Source organism: Meriones unguiculatus, chromosome 11, assembly GCF_030254825.1.
Source record: "Meriones unguiculatus strain TT.TT164.6M chromosome 11, Bangor_MerUng_6.1, whole genome shotgun sequence".
In the NCBI taxonomy this organism is placed as follows: Eukaryota; Metazoa; Chordata; class Mammalia; order Rodentia; family Muridae; genus Meriones; species Meriones unguiculatus.
In genome coordinates, this window is record NC_083359.1 from 46,178,081 (window position 1) to 46,202,273 (window position 24,193).

The following is a 24,193-nucleotide window of genomic DNA, read 5'->3' on the forward strand; positions in this document are numbered from 1 at the left end:
TCCAGTTCCAGGGCCCTAGCACCCTTACTCAGACATACATGCAGGCAAAACACTAATGCATATAAGATAAAAATAAGTAAAACTTCCAGGGTGGAGGCTGGAGATGGCTCAGCAGTTAAGAGTACTGGCTGCTCTTCCAGGGAACCAGGGTTTAATCCCCAACACCCACATGGCAGCTCAACTGTTCCAGAGGATCTGGCACACTCACGCAAACATACATGCAAGCAAAATACCACTGCACATAAAATAAAAATAAATTAAAAAAAAATCATTCTATCAACCAAAGTTCACATACGGACGTGATCACCCTCGCAGGGTCAGTCCACTGGAGTACCATCTGTAAGGAACCTTACTTTAGGTACAAAGTGACATAGCCAGTGGTGGGTATGTACAAGACCTCACCTTCCTTTCACAAACATGCAAAAGATGTCTTGAATTTCCATCTACCTCACATGAGAAAGGAGCCCACCACTACCAAACACCCTAGTCAGGAACCAATCCCACTGAATCTGCCGGGGCCCCATTACTTGCTCCTGACAGCAAGAGCCAGCCTACTGACCAACACTCAGAAAGACCTGGAGAGATCGCTCAGGTTAAGAGCACTGGCTGCTCTTCCAGGGGTCCTGAGTTCAATTCCTAGCACCCACATGGTGGCTCACAACACTCTGAACAGTGCTTGTGGGGCAGAAGTGCCACCCCAGCATCCTGTTAGCTACTGTGGGGCACAAGCAAACCCCAGAAAAGCTTGTGTGTCCTTAACAGGACAAACAGACCAGATTGTCACCAGTCTAATAAGTAAGCCACCTCTTCAGATTATGGGCCACTGAAACTTAAGTGTCAAATTCATCCCCAGTCAGATATACTAGACAGGGGCCCTGCTTCTACCTACTAACAGGAAGCAGGACAAGCTACTTTTCAGGCCTTACAGACAGCAGACCTGTGGTTAAAACACAAGTACACTGTCCCTCATTTTCTCTCTCCCTATACTTTTCCATTCCTAACTCATAATAGGACATCTTAAAAATAACCAATTCTCTAGTGATATGCAAGCACTGTGCAGAGGTCAATCAAAAAAACAAATGTACTCCAACAGTGAGGCAGATGGGCAGCAAACTTGCCCTGACCTATTGACAGGAGGGGGAAAAACAACCAACAGAACCAGTCTCCCAGCCTCCCTCTGCATCGAAACCACCCTGCCCCAGAGGGCAGGCAGACAGGATGCTTGCTCCTCACAAGGCCTTCCTTCCCAGGCTGGTCAGAACTCTGACACCCTCCAGCTGCTGGCTGTAGAGTGGGAAGGCTAACACAGGCTGACTGACACACACACACAACCTGTGACCAACAGCCCACCCAGGCTCTTCTAGTTCTTACCACCACACGGGAAAATTGAAATCCACAGCATCTATTAACAACTACAACTGTGTTAACTCACAAATGCAAACTTGGAAAAGAAAGCTTCATGAGAAACACCTTGGAAGCACACATGGAGCATGGGAGAGTATAGGGTGAAAACCTATGAAGATCTACCTTCCTAGTCTTTTAGTCTTTTAGCAAAGCTTTTGGAACTTCCACAGGCATTTTCCATATACAGCCTGTATCAAGAATACACTGTCCGGCGATGTCCAATTTTAGTCTTGCAAGTATACAAAACCCTTGAAAAGCAGTTAAGACAACTTTCATGGGAAACAGGTATGCTCACACATCTGTTTTTTTTTAAATTCCATCTGATGCTATTTTTTAATTCCATCTAATGCTATTTGAAAAGGAAGCAAGTGCAAACACAACTCTCCACTTTAGAAATGCATGAAGTATAGCATAAAAAGAAATACACTATTCTCAACAATGAGTCCCATCAGCTATTTGGTTTAATCAAACATGCCAGGCGCTCTTTGAAATTACTGACTTGCTGAGGCCCAGAGAAACGGCCTAGTCCTTGGCATGAACTCAGCTCTCCGCCTCCCCTCCCCATTGCTGCCACTGATAAGACCTACTGGGAAGGGCCTTTTTCATCTGCAGCTTGGTCAGGCAATTGCTTACTAGACACCCACCGATCAGCATCAAGTTATTCACAGGGGAGTCATGGGGCGGTATTCCCATCCCAGAATATGCAGCAACCCCACAGAACAAATACGGGTTTGCCTCAACTTCCTATGAAAGCCACTATCTCTTGCTAAAAGGTAAGATCAAGCCACTTTAATGATCCATTCACGTGCCCCTCACTAGGATTCCTGCCTGCCTGACCCCTTAAGGCAGGTAAGGGAACATGCTGTTTTGACTTTATCCTAAATACCAAGTCAAAAAAAAAAAAAAAAAAGAAAGAAAGAAAAAAGAAAAGAATGTGCTAGCCACTGACCACACCACATGGGATTCCCAAGTTAGAGTCTTTTCCCTTGACTACATTTTTACACCAAGCTCCTCTTATCTACAAACAGTATAAATTTCAGTCCCAAGATAAACTGCTGCCGCACGGGTAGAAAACGTAGTCGCCTCCAGAGTCTAGTCTGACTCTGCTGTAGGTAGCTAAGTGTGGCGGAACTTGCAGTTTCAAGCGCACACTTACTTAGCCGGATGTTGCCGGGACCACCTATAGCCAGGTACCTAAACTCCCCCACAAGCAAAGGTAACTTATAAACTAGGCAAACCTGAGCGCGCGCTCGCTCGCAGGCAGTCCAAAGGCTGAGGGCAGCTGCGCGCCTCGCAGGTGTCTTCGAAATTAGACGCGACGCTGGGCAGCGCACTCAGAAGTTATTTGGGGGAGGATCTCCGGGGGCGCGCGCAGAGGCAGGTGCAGGTGAACCCCGCGCACCCGCAGCCGCCCCCACCCCTTCAGACCTCAGCGGCCCGGGAGCAGGCCCAACCAGCCAGGCCGGAGCCACACACACCCCGGAAAGGGGACGGTCCCCGGGGCCCGCCTCCCGACCTGGGTGCCTGGAGCCAGCACACCTCGGTCCTAATTTACGACTCCGGCGCTTTGTGCCCAGCAGGCCGTGCGCCGTACAATGCGCGAACTCGGGGTCCCGGCCACCCCCCGCCGGGCCGCATGACTGTGCAGCCAGGGCAGGAGCGCCGGCCCGGGTCGGGCCAAGCCAGAGCCCGGCCTGGTTAAAGATGGCGAGCCCCTCGCGTGGTCCCCGCGGCCGCCCGGGCCACAATGAAAGCGGCGGCCCCGCGGCGGGCCTCACCTTCCATCTCCATGTCCTCGGGCTCGCTCAGCTGCTGCTCGCCCGCTTTCTGCTGCTGCTGCTGCTGTTGGTGGTTCATGTCGGCCGCGGCCTGGGCCTCGCCTGCGGCCGGAGGCCCGGGCTGCGGGCCCGGCGGGCGGGCGGCTGCTAGCCGAGGCGGCGGCGGCGGCGGCGGCGGCGGGGCGGCCTCCTCCTCTTCCTCCCGCGCGTCGTCGGCGGCGGCCCCGGGGCGGCCCGCGGCGGGCGGCGGCGGCGGCGGCGGCGGCAGGGAGACGCGCACGTACTTGCTCGCGATTCGCCCAATCTCGGCGCCGAGGCGGGCGGGCGGCCGGCGGGCCGGGCCGGGCGGCCTCCTCGCTCGCTGCGGCCGCCGCTGCCGCCGCCGCCGCCGCAGGGCCCGCCTCCCGCCGCCGGGGCCGGGGCTGCGGGGCCGCGGGCCGGCCGGGGGCGGAGGGCGGCCGGGCGGGGGCCGCGGAGTCAGCCCCGCCTCGGGCCGGGCGCGGAAGGCTAGGAGGCCCGGCGGGCCGCGGCGAGCCTGCGGGCCCGAGTGGCGGCTGCGGCGGCTGGGGCTGCGCTTGCGGGTGACGGGCCGACCGCGCTCGGGGCGCTGAGGCCTCCGCCTCCTCGGAGTCGTCGTCGGGGCTCCGGCAGCGGACGCGGCGCCCGGCGGCTCGGCTCGGCTCAGCTCGCTCTCAAAATGGCGGCGGCGTGAAATGTCACATCCGCATGGGGGGCGAGAGCGGGGCGAGCGAGACGAGGGCGGGCGGCGGGCGGAGCGGGAGGCGGAGCGGGAGGCGGAGCAGGGAGCTGCCCGCCCGCCGCGCCGAGGAGCGCCCGCCCTGCGCAGCGCCGCGGCCCCGCGCTCCGGTAGCCGGCCCGCCGCCCGCCCAGCCGGAGCCAGGCGCCCGGCTCTCGGCGAGGCTGCGGAGCACACGTCCAGCGCTCCCGCCGAGGTGCTCGCGGGAACTGGGCCGGACGACGAGCCCCAGGCGCGACGCCTCGTTACCGCCCGTAGCGGGCCCCTAGTTTCTCTCCGGGGCAGATCCGTGGGAAAACTTTGCACCACGGCGTTAATTTCCTTGCTAGGAGCCCAGGTTGGCCACGGCCGTTGACTTCCTTTCTTTTTGTTGTTTTGAGACCCTGTCTCAGGAATGCCAGGCTGGCCTGGAACTTGTTATGCTACCTGAAAATGGCCTTGAACTCCTCATCCTCCAGCCTCTACCTCTCCAAGTCTTTAGGAGTCATGTTAGAAAACGAACTTTTATAGTACTAGAAGTTTTGAAGAGAAAATTCAATTTATTTAAGGCTGAAGCCCCAGCTGACATGGTATTCAGGTATGGTGGCTTATTAAAAATACATTTAAAAATATTTTTTAAAAAGGGAAAGACTGCCGGATGGGTAGTGCATGTCTTTATTTCCAGAACTTGGGAGGCAGAGGCAGGAGTATCTCAGGTGTTGGAGGCGTACCCAGTTTCAAGCCAGACTACACGAGAGACCCTGTCTCAAAGAAAACATCTCAAGAGCCTGAAGATTTCCCATCAAGGAACTTCCTCCTACCAGACCCACGTAAACAACACCTGATTCAACAGAATCCATCTCCTTCCTGGGTTACCAGGAGTGACCTGGAGTTGGGGGGGGGGAATCACAAATTCTCACAAATACTATTGAACAACTTGTGCTCGCAAAAATGAAGGATTCTTTTCTAGCACTTAATGACTTGCAAGCAAAATACCCCCATAGTCCAGGAAAAAGTGCAACAACTTGCGTTCTTGCCCAAGGACACCAGCCAACCCTGCTTTCTTTACAGAGTCCAAAACCTAAACACAGGGCAGCAAAATGGCTCAGTGGGCAAAGGTGCTTGCACCAAGTCCTATGACCTGATTTCCATCCCCAGGACTCATTCTAGAACAACTGCATGTTGGCCTCTGATTTCCTCTCTTCCACACATGGGTGTGTCTGAAAAAGTACACACACTCAAATATATTTAAGTTTTTAAATTAAAGGGGGAAAGGTGGATAAAGGAGACAAGGTTCTGGCTGAATATCCCTTATCTAATGTGCTTGGGTCCAGAAGTGTTTCTCATCTCAGTCTGAGGAATGTTTTGACTGTACATAAGGAGATATATCTTTTAAGAATGGAACCAAATCATGATAAAATTTGTATCTTTATATTTCTGACATACCTTGTACATAGCTTGAAGATAATCCTATACAGTATTTTGTATTTTGACTGCAACCTTCACTTGGGGCCAACAAGAAGGCTCAGCTGGTAAAGGCTATTGCCACCAAGCCTGAGCAATCAGGTCCTTGGGCCCCACATGGAAGGAGGGAACTGACTCAAGAAAATAGTCCTCTTGACTTCCAGTCATGTGCCACAGCACATGTTGGCACAAGTGCATGAGGAAACACAAGTTCCACTTCTAGCATCATGTTGGTGTTCAAAAGTTTCAGATTTTAGAATACTTTAGATTTAGGATATTCTGACTAGAAATACTTATGTATTCATAGTGCAATAATATGCAGCAGTGAAAAAGAATGAACTACCAGTACAGTCTACCTATAACAGGAATGAATCATGCCTAAGAAGACAGACCAAAGACTAGATATTAGATAGTTCCAACTCCATCAAGGTCCTTAACAGGCAAATCGATTCCAGGAAAAAGAGAAAATAGATTGATTATTAGCAGCCAGAGACTGGCGTGTTGGGGCTTGGGAGTGAATACTGTAGAGTTTTCAAGGAAAGAAAAAGATGACAGACTCAGTAACAGCATGGGGTATCTTTGGATACCCCAACACTCATGGTAGAGCATGGTCACAGATGAGTCTACATCTATACCAGAAACTATTTAATTGTACACTTTAAATATGTTTATTATGTGGACATGGGCATGCCCACCTGGGAAGGCCAGGAGAAGGCATCAGAGCCTGTGGAGCTGGAATTACAGGTAATTTTGAGCTGGCCAGTGTGGGAACTGAACTCCTATCCTCTGTAAGAGTAGCAAATGCTCTTAAACACCGTGCCATCTCTTCAGCCCTAACTATATGTTTTAGTCTCTCTTTTTTAACTTCTCCAAGATTATGATTTAACCCTTTAAGAGTTTTTTGTTTTGTTAGCCTCTGGAAGTCATTGTTTTCTTTCTCTCATGTGTGCCGTGACTGGGTGAATATATAATGTTAATTTGTGTGGGCATGTGTGTGCAAGTTCAAGTGCACATGTGCATGCACAGGCCTGAGACTGACACGGGGAGTATTCTGCCTTTACTCTCCACCCTTTTCAGTTTACCTACTCTAGGGAGCCAGCCTGACTAGACAAGATGGCCAGCCTGCTCTGGGATACCTCTGCCTTTCCTCCTATGCTGGGGTTACAGGCTGACTGTGCGCTATAAATGTGTAAATTGTATGGCACATGAATTATTATAACAAGCCTACTGTACTTACTCATGTAAACATCCCAGGCAGACCTGTGGAAACCCTACAAGATCATATAAATCAAGAGGGTCCTGTTCACTTTAAGAAACTGCCCAGGCCATTGAGCGTATGCATATCAGTACTGCCACCAAGTAGCTGCGAACTGTCTCTTTAAGGAAGGTATGTGTACCCTTCTGGTGGCACAATAGTGGAGTTGGTAAGTGAGCCCAGGCGCACAGTCAGGCTGGACTCAGGGTCAGTGACATGCTTAAAACTGCAGACAGTAACACTGAACCTAGGAGTTTAGAGGTGGATTCTCTAGTCATTGAGTATAGCCAGGTGAAGAAAGCACCTAAGGTGTGCTGTGGAACTTAAAAGAGCTATGGCCAGGTTCACCCAAATATGAGCTCCCCTGCCACACGGAGATGATCCTCCCTGAAAAGGAACAAACTGTTCCAAAGCCAAAATAAAATAAAAGCAAAAACAAACAACTCACCGAGGAACCCAACTGGCATCTAGTTAGAAGTAATAATTAGTTGCTTCTAAGTAAAAACGTTCCAGCAAGATGGCCCAAGGTAAAAAGGCACTTGGTGCTAGAAACCAACTCCCACAAGTGAGCCTCAGACCTCCACTGGCCTGTCAAGTCACCCCGGCATCCACCACCGCATGCATGCACAAACACAAAAACAGAGAAATTAAGACGAAGACATGTTAGAGATGTAGCTGCAGACAGCCTGAAAGCTGTGGGTCTGGAAGCCATAGGCCCAAGACACAGGTCCAAGGGGGGAGTGAAGAAAATTTACACAGAACCACTCTTGTCCCTCACCTATTCCCCTGCCCACTCCCTGCATTACTTTTCATGCAATTACACTGCTATAATGTTACTATTCATTTGCAAGGTGTGGTATTATGTGCCAAGATTCAGACCAGGAGTAAGAGGGTAATGTGCCTAATTTACATACCAAAGGGACACCTGACCTCCAGGTTTTCCCAACTGTCCTCAGTCCTTGCCTGTTACAGGGCATGGCTGGTGTGCCATGCTCTCTACTCTGAACCTTCTAGCCCAAGGGTTGGGCTTCCTTACATAATCCAGACATTTTGATCTCTGCTCTCTCTCTCTCTCTCTGCATTTCCTCTCCTCTCTTTCTGACATGCACTCTCTCTCTGCCTTTCCACCCTGCTTGGAGACTTCACTGATCTCCATCTGTGAAATCAGAGGACCCCCGCCCAAGAGCTGTCCCCCAATAAACCTGCATTTATATACTCTAATTTGGCTTGAATTGCCTCATTTTGCCAGGGAAAGAATACCTATCATTATACAATAGAAGTAGAAAGGAGAATCTAAACCCAAACACTACTGCTAGTTCTATATTACATAGCAGGGGTTGGTATAGCTCTATTTTGGAGCACTTTCTTAGCCTGGCGGAAGCCCTGGGTCCAATCCCTAGCAGTGCAAATGTAAATTATATACCAGGAAGGATTGGGAGAATATCATTAAGGCTGATAACAGGCTTTAAAAAAGGAAAATTAGCCAGGCATGGTTGCTCGTGCCTGTGATCTCAGCATTCTGGGAGGCAGAGGCAGGCAGATCTCTATGAATTTGAGGCCAGACTGGTCTACAAAGTGAGTCCAGGACAGCCAAGGCTGTCTTAAAAAGTCAAAAAAGAAGAGGAGGAGGAAGAAAAAGAAGAAGAGGAAAACTAGTCACCAACAGTCTTACCCAGCTATAACCCTGTGAACTACCAAACACTGGTCTGTCAGGACACACTCACTGGGGCAAGAGTGACAGGAATGCTATGGAAATAACTATCTAGTCTGACTGGAATTAAAGCTCCACAAGACAGAACTCACGGCTGTTACTGTTAACTGGGCCAGACTTAATGCTGGCTAAGTGATAGATCCAAGGAGAGAACCCAGTATCATCATTCTGCTAAATAGACAGTAAAACTGCTCCTCCAACTGAATGCTTCTCTTCATACCCATAGATTAGTATGTTGCTCTGAGAAGCTTATTTTACCAGTAAGTGGTAATAAATACAGAAATCTACAACTGGTCATCATGCAGAGAATAAGAGACCAAATGACAAACCCCTTCCCTCAAGGTTCAACAACACTGAGGAAGAGAGACAGAAAGACGGCGAGAGCAGGCATCTACAGTGGACAGTCTTACTGTGTTTATGTGACATGAGATGGCTGTTCTACACATGAACTCACAGTCTGGGACTACACACACCTCATCTGCCAAAAGCTTAGCATGAAGTCCTAGCTAAGTAGCTATTAGCAACTGATGGATGTCTGGGGAGGGGGAGTCAGTTTTCTCCCAAGGTGTGAGTCCTGAGAGGCTGTCCCATGCTCCAAGATGGTCCCATACCTCATACGCATATAGACATAGGCAGCACTAAATGGACTCAATGTGTTACAAATAAATAAACAAACAAATAAGCACATAAAATTGGGGAGGGAAAAATCATGGATGGTAGGTGTTAGGTTTCAACCATGGGGCAAATGGCTGAGGTGCTTTCAGGCTGTCCCTGAAATCCCTCTGTCCCTACCTGTTAAGGTCCTCCTGACTGGCATACCCCACTCTCTACCCTCAACTTTCCAGTCCTGGCGCTGGACTGTGCTTCCCTGTATAATCCAACCATTTTAGGCACCCATTTTTTTTTGAACCTTTGGGTCTCCTGGCTGCTATACCTGGCCCCTGTTCTCTGTTCTCCCTCCCTCCCCCAGCCCCTTTCTCCCCACATAGCACAGCTCAGCCTGGCCACATCGACTCTGACCCTCCCAGATGTCTCTGCCACTGGCTATGCTCTCCCACATACCTATAATAAACCTTCCCACTGTACCGAGGACAGCAGTCAGGTCTTGTCATGTCCTTTTTATTTACCTTTTTTTTTCATTCAGTGAGAAGGTATGGGGAGATAGTCTTAATCAAAAACATTTCTATGCATGCGTGAAATTCTCAAAAAAACTTTAAAAAAAAAAAAGTAACTTTAAAAAAAATTTAAACAAATCAAAAAAGTTAAGCCAGAATAAGTACCAACCCTCACACACACACACACACACACACACACACACACACGCACACACCAACTCTGCTTTTAATCCCAATACTCCAGAGGCAGGTGGATTGCTGTAAGTTCAAGGGCAGCTGTGAGTTCTACAGTGAGACCATTGCCAAAAATAAACCATACAAGAAAAAGTTAATCCAGTTAAGTCTCTCATAATTATATTGGCCTTTAAGCAGATCCCCAGGACTGGGTGTGTAACTCAGTTCAACTGCTTAGTACATGGATACGTTGAATCCCCACCCCTGGGACTGAATCCTGCAAACAGGCTGAATGAAGTGGCCTTCCCCATGAGCACCCAGCCCTGGGCTTTGGCTTTTTGAAACCCTTTAAAGGGAGAAACCATTGGAGTCCACTTAAGTTTCTGATTTACAGAACTAGAGCAGAGCTGGTTCTCTTAAAGATGCTAAATTTATAGCAATGTGTTATGTAATAAAACCGTTGGGCTACAGAGAAGGCTCAGAGTGTAATGGTACCTACCACCAGATCCCGTGACCAGAGTTTGAACCCTACGACCTATCTATATGGTGGAGAAACTCTGCAAGTTGTCCTTTGGCTTCTGTACCCACCCTGTAGCACACGTGCACATACACACCTTCCGAAAAGACTGTAATAACAAGTAATTTTTAAAAACCTTGTGAGGCAGCCGGGTGCAGTGTTGCATACCTATAATCCCAACACATAGGCAGGAGCAGGCAGATCTCTGCGAGTTTGAGGCCAGCCTGGTCTACAAAGTGAATTCAGGACAGCCAAGGCTACACAGAGAAAACCTGCCTTGGGAAAAAAAAAAATCTTCTGAGGCTTACTGTTGGCACACTCATGCAATCCCTGCAGGCAGAGGCAGCAGAGCTCTGTGAATTCAAGATGGCCAGGGCTGCACAGAGAGACCCTGTGTCGTTTAAAATAATAGTAATAAGAAAAGCACTGGCTACTCTTTCAAGGACGCAGCTCCCACAAGGTAGCTCTCAACTGTCTTTAACTCTAACACCCCAGTCTGTCCTTCCTGGAGAGTGCTCAAACACATGGTGAGCAGACATAAATGCAAGAGAATATCCATACACATAAGATAACAAATTTTATAAAAACTCATTCCTACCCCATATACACCCCAGAGGTACCTTGAAGAGAGAAACTGGCTTGCTCATGCTATCCTTGGCCCTGGCACACAGGAGAGACAGCTCACAGAAGGCCTAATGTATTTCCTCACAGCTAATGTTTACTGTTGTGTGGAAGCTAGGCACTCCAGGAGATACAATGGTGAGAACACAGGTGTCCCAAGCCTTGCAGGGCCTCTCATACTACAGTACTTCCTTACTTCTTCCTGTCGGGTCCATTCATACACTTCAGATGTTGGTTGCAGATGGGCTCTATTTCCAGGCTACCCCAGCTTCTAGAAAAGGTAGTGCTAGAGGCAGGGAATCTAGCTGTGAGTGCGAGGCTTGCCTGATGTGGGCTGGAAATAAACTTAGGTTAGCAGAGTGCTTGTGCACAAAGTTCTGACTTCAAGCCCCAGCTCTACAGAAACCAGGTGTGATGACCGAAGCTTGAGTGTGGGTCTGGCATGGTGGCTCATACCTGTGCTGCCATCACTTGGGTGACAAAGGCCAGCCTAAGCTACATAGTGAGACCCTGTCTGAAAAGGAAAGAAATTTAAAAAAGCAATGAAAAGGAAAAAAAAGATGCCAACACCATTACTGGCCTAAAAACCCAAGGCGTACCCTGGAGAACACTTCTGGCCTGTTTTCACCTTGCCCAGATGGAACCTAAGTGCACTATGTACCGAGACCATTTGCACACTAAGGGGTAGGTGTGTGGAATAACTTTGGGCCTCCTTGGAGCATTAATGCTAAGATGTCTCCAAAGATCTAAAAGCTCTGGAAGGAGAGAGGACCAGGGCCCCGTTCTTGGCCACTGCTAATTTTTTTTAAAAAATTCATAACGTTTACCCTGGTTCAACACCTGAGGCCTAAAGAGTCAGAACTCCCAGGAGATGGCAACCATGGGAGAAGCCGACTTGTCATTAGAGCCACAGAGTGCAGGGAGGGGCTACCCTATCATTATGCTGTGGGTAAAACACATTTTGCAGTGCCTGGGCTAGTGCCATGACTTGGCAAAAACATTGGGTTGGGTTTTCTTCTGCAGAACTAAAATACCTACCTAGAAGCCATGTTGGTGCCTGGCAGATAAGGTGTCAGAGTAGAAATGGAATTTACAGGCTTTCACCTACCCCAAATATTCTCCAGTATCCACAAAGGAAGCAAGACCCAAGATACAGGATGAGGACATAGGTTCAGGAGCTACTTGATATGGCCAAGGTCGGCCTCTTGATGAAGTCAGTTTAGGAGAGTTTTTGTTGCTGTTTTGGTTTTTGGAGAAAGGGTTTTTCTATATAGCCCTGGCAGTCCTGAACTCAGATTTTCCTGCTTCTGCCTTCCTGCTGGTATTAATGGGATTAAAGGCACTTACCGTCACAACAGGTGAATTTGGGAGGTTTTATGTAGGAGGGTTTTTTTTTTTTAAGCCCAAGATTTATTTATTTAGCCATGCAGTAGTGGCACAAGCCTTTAATCCCAGCATTCAGGAGGCAGGGGCAGGCAGGATCTCTGAGTTTAAGGCCAGCCTGGTCTACAGAGTAAGTTCCAGGACAGCCAGGGATTCACAGAGAAACCCTGTCTTGAAAAACAACAACATTTATTTTATGAATGAGTGCTCTATCTGCATATGCATCTGCATGCCAGAAAAAGGACATCAGATCACATTATTGATGGTTGTGAGCCACCATGCGGTTGCTGGGAATTGAACTCAGGATCTCTAAAAGAGCAGCCAGTGCTCTTAACCACTGAGCCATATGTCCAGCCTTATCCGGGAGGTTTTTATTTTTCACTTGGGAGTGGGTTTTTACCAAGCCCTACCTAGCCTGGAAATCACTATGTAGCCCAGGCTAGGCATTGCCACAATGGTGGGATCACAAAATGAGATGTAAGACCCATGAAAGATCACCATGTAAGACCCAAACTCAAGATCCTGGTCAGAGAATTGGGGGATAGTTTGTATCTGAAATGATAAAAGTTGAAACAACTTCATGCTCAGGTGTCAAGCTGGTTATTGCTAGAACATGAACATAAACAATGAGCTACAAGGCACCTTCCTTCCTCAGCCCAAGCAAGGTCCCTTAGGTTTTCAGTCAGGTCTATGCCAAATGTGCACTGGGAACTAAGTAAAATGGCAACCATGACAAGCGTGGTTCAGTGCCAGCCTAGACTACATGTGAGTTTGGGGTCATTCTAGACTGCATGAGACCCAGTCTCAAAACAAAAATAAACAAAGCCAACAGATGGTGCAAACCTGTGATCCTAATGTGGTGCTAGGAATGTTGAGGCAAAGGGATATGAACTTCGAGGACTGCCTGGCCTTAATAATGAGACCCTGTCTCATATAAAATAAAAATGTAACAAGCTGGGAGTATAGTTCAGTGGTAGAACATATGTCTATCCCATAGGCTATCCTGAATTGATTAGCAACAAACCCTAAATAAAACCTAGATAGGAAAAGCAGGTATTGTGGGTACGTATCTTTAATCCCATCACTCAGGATGCAGAGGCTGGGGCAACTCTGTGGCTTCCAACCTGTATAGGTGGTAAAATTGAGTGAATCCTGTGACTAACATTCTTTCAGGCTGTTAGGGAAGCACAACACCAAGTGACTAGCCAGGTGTGTGGAGCATCTGCATCTGTTTATTTTCTTTTCTATTTAATTCTTTTAAAATTTTTCTCTGGGGCTACAAATGGAAGCCAGGACCTAGGGACGAGAGTTCCACCAAAAAAGAGCTATCCTCAACCTTAAAGTTTTACATTCTTCAAAGCAGCTCACAAAACAAACAAAGAAACACTTGAGGAAAATGATTGCATTGAACCAAATTTGAGCAAAGATGACAGTAATGACAGTTCCTAAGAATGTGGGTGGCTAACCCCATCCTCTACTTCCTCCCTCCACCTCACATTCTATAGCTAGAAGGTTGCTATGGTTGGGGGTGGGAGGTAGCAGTTTTAGTTGTTGGGTTTTGCTTTTATGAAAAGTAGTAAAACTATGGCTATCTAGCTTCCCTTCTGTATTAAATTTGAATGGCATTGGCAGGACTCACTGGGCAAGAAGAGCACTAAAACATTGTGGTCGTATGTACTTTTTATCTGGGTGGCAGAGGCAAGCAGATCTCTGTAAATCCAAGGCCATCCTGGTCTACATGAGTTCCAGGACCATGTATAGAGATGGCTACAGAGAAACCCTGCCCAAAAAGATTTTTAAATGTTAATTTTATGACTGTGATCATTTGCATACAAGTATGTATATATCCATGCATGTTGGAGGCTGGTCTAATGCTAATTACTGGCACTCAAGATCTGGTTACTGCCCGCTGGATACACCCATCCTTGTTTGTGTAAACCCACCTAAAACATTATACCTGATTGGTTCAGTAACTGTCTTATACCTGGGTCAGGCAGAATCGGGTAGGCATGGATAGGTTTCTGGGCTTTTGAGGATGAATCACAAGAATCACGGGACAGATGGACAGACGGAAGGAGAGGAAGAAGGAGGAGGCCACCATGGGGTAGTGTGGAGAAAAAAAAACATGTGGGACTGGAGAAAAGACTCCAGTGATGATATGGATAAACCCAGATAAAGAATAAAAGCAAGTACCATGGGATTTTGGATGAAAGGTAGTCCAATTTAGAAGGATTATGGATGGAGACTGGGAGATGGATGTTGAGGATATTGAGACTGTGTAAGTGAAATATCTGCCCAGCCCAAGGTAAATAAGGCTGTGATAGTAGACTAAACAATACTGCCAAAATAATCATAGGGCTAATAACAAATAACATATAGCCCAACACCTTTCTATTATTTGCTACAACATATATACGTGTGTGTGTGTGTGTGTGTGTGTGTATGTATGTATGTTTGTTTACCATATGCTTGCAGTGCCCATGCAAGCCAGAAGATGGTGTTGGATCCCCTGGAACTGGAGCTACAGGCCATTGGCTATGAGTGGCCATGTATATGTGTGTCTATGTGAATGTTTGGAGCTAGTGTAAGCTGCCTGATAAGGATGCTATGCATTGAATTTCAGTTCTCCAGCCCTAAAATAGCTGTTTTCTGAAAGAGGTTTGCTTGTCTGCAATGATGGGGTTAGGTAGACAAGTACTCAGCTCCTAAGCTACACACCTTGTAGGCAATTCTTTCAGAAGGTGGGTGACACACCTGTTTCCCCAGCACCAGAAAAACTATGGGGCTGGCGAGATGGAACCATGTTAAAAAGTACTGGCTACTCTTCCAGAAGACCTAGATTGGATTCCCATGGTGGTTCACTACCATCTGTAATACCCCAGCCCTAAGGCACTGCATGTGAGTGGTACAGGCGTGCATGCAAGTGAAACATCCATACATACAAAATACAAACAAACAAAGGAACAAAAACAAGTAAAACAGCAACAGAAGCCTGGAAACGTAGCTCAGTAGCAGGCAGAACTCCTGCCCACCAAGATCTAGGCCCCTTTGTTAAATCATCTGTATCTAGTACAGGAGGATACACAGGACGTGTGGGCAGCACATGACCTAGTTCTCTGAATAAAAGTATTTTCTTTTTTAATGTAAATCTTCATTTTATTGCATTTATTCAGTGTGTTGATGTGTGTGCCTGCAGGCATGCACTGTGGTGTGAGTGTAGAGGTCAGAGGACAGTCTTACAGAAGTTTATCACCTTCCATGTGGGTCCCAGGGATCAAATTCAGGCAGCAAGGAACCTTTACCCATACAATTTAAGCCTGGGATAAGCTCAGAGATAGAACTTGCTTGCTGTGCCCAAGGCTCTGGGTTGGAACATCAAGACCATGAAAGATAAACTTTAGGTGCTTAGTTTAAAATGTGTGTACGTTTGGAACAAAACAAAACAAAAACCAACAAAAGAAACCATGAGCAACAACAACAACAAAAAGCTAAGGGAAGAATTTAGTTTTTTGGTTCCTCCAGTTCAAGTGCTGAGGAGGAAAGTCAGAGCTTTTCTCATGCTAAGCAAGCTCTCCACCTGTGAGCTACTCTCAATGGTGGGTTTAAAAGTGAGAGTACAACAATACTTAGACCAGGACACTAAAACTGTCTTTGGTTGCTGGGTTGCCGGGTTTTGCCTTGGAAGCAGAAGGCAGGCTTTCGCAGACACTGGCAGGTAAGAATGAAGGTGTAAATGGACAGCCTTTGCAGATACTGACAGATAAGAATGAAGGTGTAAATGGACAGCCAGAGGAAGCAACTCTACCTGTAATCACCCTTCTCAGCTGAGGCAGAACTCTCCTGGGTGGTGGCAGCGCTTGCCTTCAATCCCATCTCTTCAGAGGCAGAGGCAAGCGAATATCTAAGTTCAAGGCCCACCTAGTCTACAGGGTGATTCCCAGGACTGTAGTGAGAATTTCATAATTTTGGTTTCTTAAAAAACAATACAAACAGTAACAGAAATATGATGGGAACATGGTTTCTTTTTAATCCTAGGTGTGGGCATCTACACATCAGGGGACTATGACATGCCTCATACTCTGGCCTGGGGGTGTTTTTGCCAACTGCAGATAGTTTCAGGGGGTATATAAATGCTAAAGATGCTGGTTGGTGGTTGAGTGCTGTTAGTTAAGTAGTTGTGCACAAAGAAGAAACAAGAAGTTAGATATCCTGACAGTGATGATCAAAATTGCCCCAAGGAGCTCCATGCAAAACCCTATGTGTGTGTTAGGGGGTTAGGGGTTCACTCTGGTGAACTGTGCAATCAAGTTAAAAAAAAAAAAAACCTATGTACAGTGGTGCACACCTGTAATCCTAGTGCTCAGGGAAGCAGAGGCAGGCAGATCTCTGTGAGTTTGAAGACAGCCTGGTCTGCAAAATAAGTCTAGGACATCAAAGGCTACACAGAAAAACCCTGTTTTGAAAATCCAAACCAAACAAACAACAAAAATTCCTGTTGTAATACCCCAACCTCAAGGGCACTGCATAGTGCAGACATGCATGCCAGTAAAACATCCATCCATACAAAATACAAACAAACCTTTTAAAACAACAAGAACAGGGGCCTGAAAATGTTTCTTAGTGGCAGATGTTAAGCTGCTTTTGTTTTGATTTTTTGTTTTGTTTGGCCATATTCATAGCCATCCTGAACCACATGCAGCCCACCCCTTGGGGTGGACAAGGGCAGACACTCCTGCCTGTGATTTCTGTCTGGAGAGTTTTTGTTTGTTTTTGAGATAAAGTCTCAGTATATAGTCCTGGCTGGCCTCTAACCTACTCTGTAGAACAGGAAAGCCTAGAACTCAGAGATCCACCTTGGAGAGCTACAACTAAAGGTTTGTGCTACCTGGTCAGGGTTCCAGCCTCAGTACCAAAAAGATGAAACAAAACAACATTAAGCTTAGCGAAGATCAGATGTTGGCTGAATACAATGGTTCCTGTCTGTAACGCCAGTACTCAGAAGCAGAAGAAAAATGGCAAGTTCCAGACCCACCTTGACCACATAGGAAGACACTGTATTCCTATGGTAGAGCACCTGCCTAGCACATGCTAAGACAAAATGAAAGATCACATACTGGGTGATTCAGTTTGTATGAGCCACTTAGAATAGGCAAGTGCCTAGAGATCAGTGGCTGCTGGTACAGGAGGGAATGGGGAGTGAGCAATGTGTGTGTTGTCTCCTAAGAATGAAATATTCTGTTCGAAGGCTGATGTAATGGCTCAGTGCTTACCTCCCAAGCCTGCTGACCTGAGTTCAAACCCCACAATCTATGGAAAAGGGGAAGAGAGAACCAACTCCACAAAGCTGTCCTTTGGTTTCCACTTATACATCATGGCAATATTTTTTTTTTTTTTTTTTAAGAAAATGTTCTAGAAGGAGCTGGAGATAGTGCTCAGCGGTACAGCACTTACCTAGCATGCCCTGGCTTCCATTCTGAATGTCATAGTTCCACAACTAGATAGTAGTAGCAGCTGCATGCCACTGGGAACCTGTCTTCTGGATATTCCATTTGTCATTCCAGAAGGTTCTTTTGGCATTCTAGAGATGATGTAAGAGTTAGCTGACCTGAGGATGATACTGAGCCTGGCTGTTGTGTGCAATGTGGCTAAATTCAATCCTTGGGATCCACATGATGAGAACCAGTTCCTGCAAAGTTATCTTCTGACATCCCAGAGCAGGTACAGACACATTTATACACACACACACACACACACACACACACACACACACACACACACTAAATAAATAAATAAATAAATAAATAAATAAATGTAATTTAAAAATAAATATTAACATTGATGGAATAAAATAAATGCTTGAGTTAATGAGTTAACATGCTTAGTATCTGCTTTTACCTCCCTGTTTATATATTTATTGTTTGCACAAAGCACAAATGCCTGGTTCGGTGGGGGGTTGGGAGTGTAGCTCTGAGGCAGAGCATTTGCTTAGCATGTTTAAGGCTCTGAATTCAAACCCAGCAATGAAAGATATAAATAAAAGCTATATTTTATATAATGATCTGGGTGGGTGTGGCAGTACGTGCCTTGAATCCCAGCACTTGGGAAGCAAAGGCAGGTAGAGATCTATGAGAGGCCCATCCGGTCTACATATGAAGATCAGGCCAGCCAGGGTTCCATAGTGAGAGTCCTCTGAAATAAGCAGTATGGCTGGGCGTCGTGGGGCACATTTAATGTCTGCACTCTGGAGGCAGCAGCAGGCTGATTTCTGAGCTCAAGACCAGCAACGGTCTAGGCGAGTTCCAGGAAAGCCAGGGCTACATGAAACCCTGTGGGGAGGTCAGTCGAGGGAGGCAAGCAGAAATGAGAGAAAGAGATAGAGAAGAGGATGTGCGGAACTGATATAACAGGAAGATCTTACTTTCTTAGAATTCCTTTGCTCTTGAATCAAATAAACTTTTCCCACTTAAGGTTCCTGAAGCCATCACAGGTGTTAAAAATATGTCAGTCCCATAAATTTGAGTTTTTTGAATGAATCAAGTTCCTATTCCTGTGTGTATCCTCTCTCCCCAGTGCCTCAAGGCAGCAGGACTCAAACATATGAACCACACATTTTTCTTTCTTTTTTTCTTTTTAAATAATTTTTATTTATTTTAAAAAAATTTTTTTTTGTTGTTGTTTTTCAGTTCAGAGTTTCTGTGTAGCCCTGACTATCCTGAACTCACTCTGTAGACCAGACTGGCCTCAAGTCAGAGATCTACCTGTCTCTGCCTTCTTGGGGTTAAAGGTGTGTGTATGCCACTATCACCTTGCCCCCTACATTTGATTATTTTTTAAAACAGGATCACATTTTGTAGCTCAGTCTGGCTTCAAGAATAGAGCTCATGAGGTTTTCATGCCCAAGCCACATGAATACTGTCAGATTAAAATGTAAATAAAAGGTCTAGCCTATTATGGTACTTTGCACCTGTAATCCCAATATGAGGAAGGACAACGCAGGAGGATTACTGTGAGTTAAGGCCTGCCTGAGTGACAGTGAGTTCCAGGTCAACCTGAACTACCATATTGAGACACTGTTTATTTTGTTGTTGTTATTTATTTGGCTTGGTTTGTTCTATGTATCTCTGGCTGTCCTGCAACTGGTTCTATAAACCAGGCTGGTCTCAAACAGAGGCTGAGATCTCCCAGCCTCTGTCTCCAGGTAGTGGGAGATTAAGGGCCTGTGTGCCACCAGGGGCTGGCTGGAGACACTGTTTCTAAACAACAAATAGATTTGGATGTACCTCAGCCTGGGCTTGAGATCTAGCACTACACAGATACAGGTGTTGGTTCCTGAGGATGTCTTCCCTAAAGAACACAGCTCCACAGTTAGGAACTGCCCCGATTTGTACCCACAGGAAAGACACAACTGTTGCCTGAAGGGAAACAGCAGATTCATTAGTAAATTTCCATAACTTCTGCTCCTAGCCCAGCCTTCCTTCCAGTACTGCACTCCAACCCCACAAACCATTCTGGGACCAAGGGAGTTACAGAAGATAAACATGAGGCCAGTACAAACATCTCTAATGTGAGGGACTTTAGGGACAAAAGCAGCAGGGTAGGAAACCAAACATATCTGCGGACCACCAGCTTTGCCGGTTGGGAAAGGGTTGAAGTGAAGCCTGAGAAGGGGAAAAGCACCTTGTGAGGGCAGTATACACAACTTTGTTGCATTTATTGTTTTTTGACAACATCAGCACAAAGCCCAGGATGGCCTTGAACTTGACAATGGTTCATCTCAACTCTGGGACCTGCCTGTCTCTGCTGGGATTAAAGGTGTGTTATCTCACTTGCCTTTGTTTCTATTTTCCTGGGCTTTCACATAGCCCAGGCTGGCCTCAATTTACTGAATAAACTAAGCCCTGAATCTCAGCTCTGTTGCAGCTTCCGGCACTCTGCAGTGATAGGCACATATATTCATATATCCACCATGCCTGGCTACAAGGGTTTGTTTTCATTTGTTTTTTTGAGACAGGCTCTCACCTTGTAGCCAAATGGCCTTGGGCTCACAATAGCCCAGGCTGCCCTTGAACTCAGAGATCTTCCTGTCTCTTCCTCTGAATGTGGGAGTTAAAGGCATGTGCCACTATACCTGTCCCACAAGGCTGCTTTTGGTTTTGGTTTTTTGGTTTTTGGTTTTAAATTTTATGAATGAGTGCTCTATCTGCATATACACCTGCATGCCAGAAGAGGCATCAGATTTCAGTATAGATGGTTTTGAGCCACCATGTGGTTGCTGGGTAATGAACTCAGACCTCTGGGAGAGCAGACAGTGCTCTTATCTGCTGAGCCATCTCTCCAGTCCCTCCCCCCAGGCTAGTTTTTAATGTTAATTTAAGTCCTTTCATTTGGTACCACCCTTGGATATGAAAGACATTATTCAGGACCCACATATGAAGACATTGCTAAAAACAACAGCTATGCACTTCAACAGTTCTCAAGTCCATCTATTCCTACCTGGAAAAGACTTAGGATACAAAGATTGCAGAGTAAACCAGGGTGGGTCTTAAGGCCAGTTTCAGATACACACTGAGTTCTAAGCCAGCCAGAACTGTGTAACAGTGAAACCCTCACTCAAACAGCAGCAACACAAAGACCTTGAAGAAAAAAAAAAAAAAAAAAAAGAAAGAAAAATAAAAAAGAAAGAAAGATAAAAATCCATACCTTGTTCTGTGCTGTTTTCATACCAGAGATAGTCAGCCAGTAGAAATCTGGAGATGAAGCTGGTACCGGGGCCATTTTGGGGAATATACCTCAGACTCTCGGGAAGACAAGGCAAACAGATTTCCTTTTGGGGAGAATGGATTGTGTCCTGGGCAGACTTCTTCTTTGAATGTGACTTTGATGGTAGAGTGGAGAATGCCATTGTTGGGTTGAGTTGTTCAGGGCTTCCCCAAGCTGGCTGTCTTAGTCAGTAGGAACTAGCAAAGAGAAGAGAGTGGTCTCGGACCTGTGGGTAGACCCTTCAGACTATCCCCGTTTTCCCACCAGCAGATTAAAAAGCTGCATCCAGAATCCCTATCATTTGTATAGTCTGACAATTTACTCTAGACAAGGTCAAAAGAAAAGACTAAATTAATTTCCAAGCCTCCTCCATTCCCAGAGTAGAGTACAGGAATCCCTCTAGTGTCTGCGCCAGGTGGTCTTTAACCCCGGCACAGTGGGGAGGCAGAGACAGGCAGATCTCTGCAGTCCGAGGCCAGCCTGTTCCACAGAGTGAGTTTGGGGACAGCCAGAGCTACCCACGGAGAAACCCTGTCTTGAAAAACAAAAACAAGCAAAACAGAACAAAAATGGTGTGCACTACATCTGCTTCAGACCCAGTTTGGATAGCACCTTAATGGGTCACTAAGGGTCATTGCCAGGTCGCATTATAGACCTGCATACAGTTAAAATAAACTGGCATGCTTACATCTCTTCCTGGAAAACAGCGATAGATGGAATATACCAGTTCCACTCCAGAGTCTTTTATTTCTCTACATTGTAGTATTATTATTATTTTCAAGACAGGGTCTCTCTATGTAGCCTTGGCTGTCCTGAACTCAATTTGTAGACCAGGCTGGCCTTAAACTCACAGAGATCTACCTGCCTCTGCCTCCTTGAGTGCTGGGATTAAAGGTATGGTTCAATTCTCAGCACCCACATGGCAGCTCATAGCCATTTGTAACTCTAGTTCCAGGAGCCATGCCCTCTTCTGATGTCCATGAGCGCTGGCCCACATAAGGTACACACACAATCCAGGATTCACTGGGTCTGTTGTTTTTCCTAGACATGACTGCTCTATGCAGCCCTGGCTGGCCTGGAGGTCCTCAGAGAAGTTCACCTACCTCTGCCTCCCAAGTGCCAGGATTAGAGCTAAAGGCTACCACTGCAGTGGTGGTGCACAAACACCTTTAATCCCAGCACTCGGGAAGCAGAGCAGGAGGACCTCTGAGTTTAAGACTAGCCTGGTCTACATTAGTGGGTTCCAGCCAGAGCTGCATAGAAACAAACCATCCAGGATTCAAAGTGTGGCTTCCATTGAATGTCTGTTGCTTTTTCATGATAGTAAGTTAAAAAAAAAAATAGGCCAATGGGGCTAGAGAGATGGCTCAGTGATTAAGAACACTGACTGCTCTTCCAGAGGACCCGGGTTCAATCCCCAGCACCTACATGGTAGCTCACAACTGTCTGTAACAGTTCCAGGGGTTCTGACACCCTCACAGACATACATGCAGGCAAAACACCACCGTACATTAAATAAATAAATAAATACATAAATAGATAGATAGATAGATAGGTCAAGGATATAGCACAGTGGGAGGATATGTATCCACTGCACAAGGCCCTAGGTTCAGTCCCTGAATTGCAAAATAACTAAGTTTTTTTTTTTTTTTTAAAAAGGCATTAGTTGGTGCCCATCTAACGTGCAGGCAGGCTGGCTGCCCACTCTGCTGGAAAGTGTCTGTATTTCATAGCGATTATTAGTAGTCTGTGGGATGGGTGCTTAATATTTGTTTATTTCTGAGACATGGTTTCATGTAGCCCAGGATGGACTCCAATTCCCTATGTAACTCTAATTGGCCTACAACTCCTGAGTCCCCAGCCCCCACCCACAGAGCACTAGGATTCTACACATGCACTGCCACACTTGGCTTAGAATGTTTTTCTCTTCTCTCTCTTCTTGTCTCTCCCTTCCTCCTCCAGGTCTCTATGTAAGAACCTAGGGTCTTACATAGAGCAGGGCTCTACAGAGTTATTGCCCAAACCACTTTAAGAATATTTTCATAGTTTGGGGATATGGCTCAGCTGGAAGAATGCTTGCCTAGCATACTCAAAGCCCTGAGTTCAATCCCAAGCACAGCACAAGCTGGGTGTTGTGCCACACAACACCTAAAATTCTAGTACTTTGTTTTACTTCATGTTTAGCTGTGTCTGTCTGAGTGACATGTGAAGCACATGTGTCCAGGAGCCTGTGGAGTCTCAAAGGGGGTGTCAGATGCCCTAGAACTAGAGTTAGAGGAGATTAGGAGCCATCATATGGATGCTGGAAACCAGACTTGGTTATTTTTTGTTTTGGTTTTTCTAGGCAGAGTCTCTCTATGTCAGCGGTTTTCAAACTATGGATGGGAACCCCTTTGGGAGTCAAATGACCCTTCCACAGGGGCCACATAGGACCATTGGAAAATGCAGATATTTACATTACAATTCATAACAGTAGAAATATTACAGTTATGAAGTAGCAACAAAATAATTTTTAAGGTTGGCGGTCAGCAGAACATTAGGAACTGCAGGCATTAAAGGGTTGCAGCACTGTGAAGATTGAGAACCACTGCTCTATGTGGTCCTGGCTGTACTGGAACTCAGTCTGAAGACCAGGCTAGCCTGGAACTAAGAAAAGATCCACCTGTCTCTGCCTCCTGACTGAGGGATTAAAAGTGTGTGCCACCACACCTGGCTAATTTTTTTTTTTTAAGATTTGTTTTATTTTTAATTACATGTATGTGGGTAAGGTGCCCTCGGAGGCCGGAGGCACTGAATCTCCCTGGAGTTGGAGTCACAGGCAGTTGTGAGGTGCTGATACGGGTGCTGGGAACTGAACTTGGTGCCTCTGTGAAAGTGATAGGCACTCTTCACTGCCAAGCCATGCTCTCTCCAGTCCCACAGTTGAATTTTAGTATCAAGGTTGTCCGTAAATAAGGAGACAGGGCTAGGTTGGCTAGGTAGCTCGGTTGACAGAGGGGCCTCCTGGAATGCAGGAAGCCCTAGCTTCAGCCCCTAGCATGGCATAAACTGGGTATGGTGGAGCAGACCTGTCACCAGCAGCGCTCAGGAGGTGGAGACAGGAGAATCAGAATGCTGGGTCTTCTCAGCTAGGTGGCAAGTTTGATGCCACTATAGCTTGGGCTATATGAAACCCTGTCTCTAAATTAAAAAAAAAAAAAAAAGACTGCACACACAGTCACCAGTATACTGCATTAGCAAATAACAAACTTTTACTCCTACAGATCAAACTGGGA

General features: G+C 46.5%; 1 protein-coding gene across 1 annotated transcript in view; it reads right to left on the reverse strand.

Annotated features, from left to right (window-relative positions):
• The window catches only part of Usp7 (ubiquitin specific peptidase 7), a 53,895-nt gene extending 50,482 nt beyond the window's left edge, over window positions 1-3,413 (reverse strand). Inside the window, exon 1 of the mRNA XM_021644992.2 lies at window positions 3,183-3,413. Coding sequence (XP_021500667.1) covers window positions 3,183-3,261 — 79 coding nt within the window. The 5' untranslated portion in view covers window positions 3,262-3,413. The remainder of the gene's footprint in view (window positions 1-3,182) is intronic.
• Window positions 3,414-24,193: the final 20,780 nt, after the last annotated feature.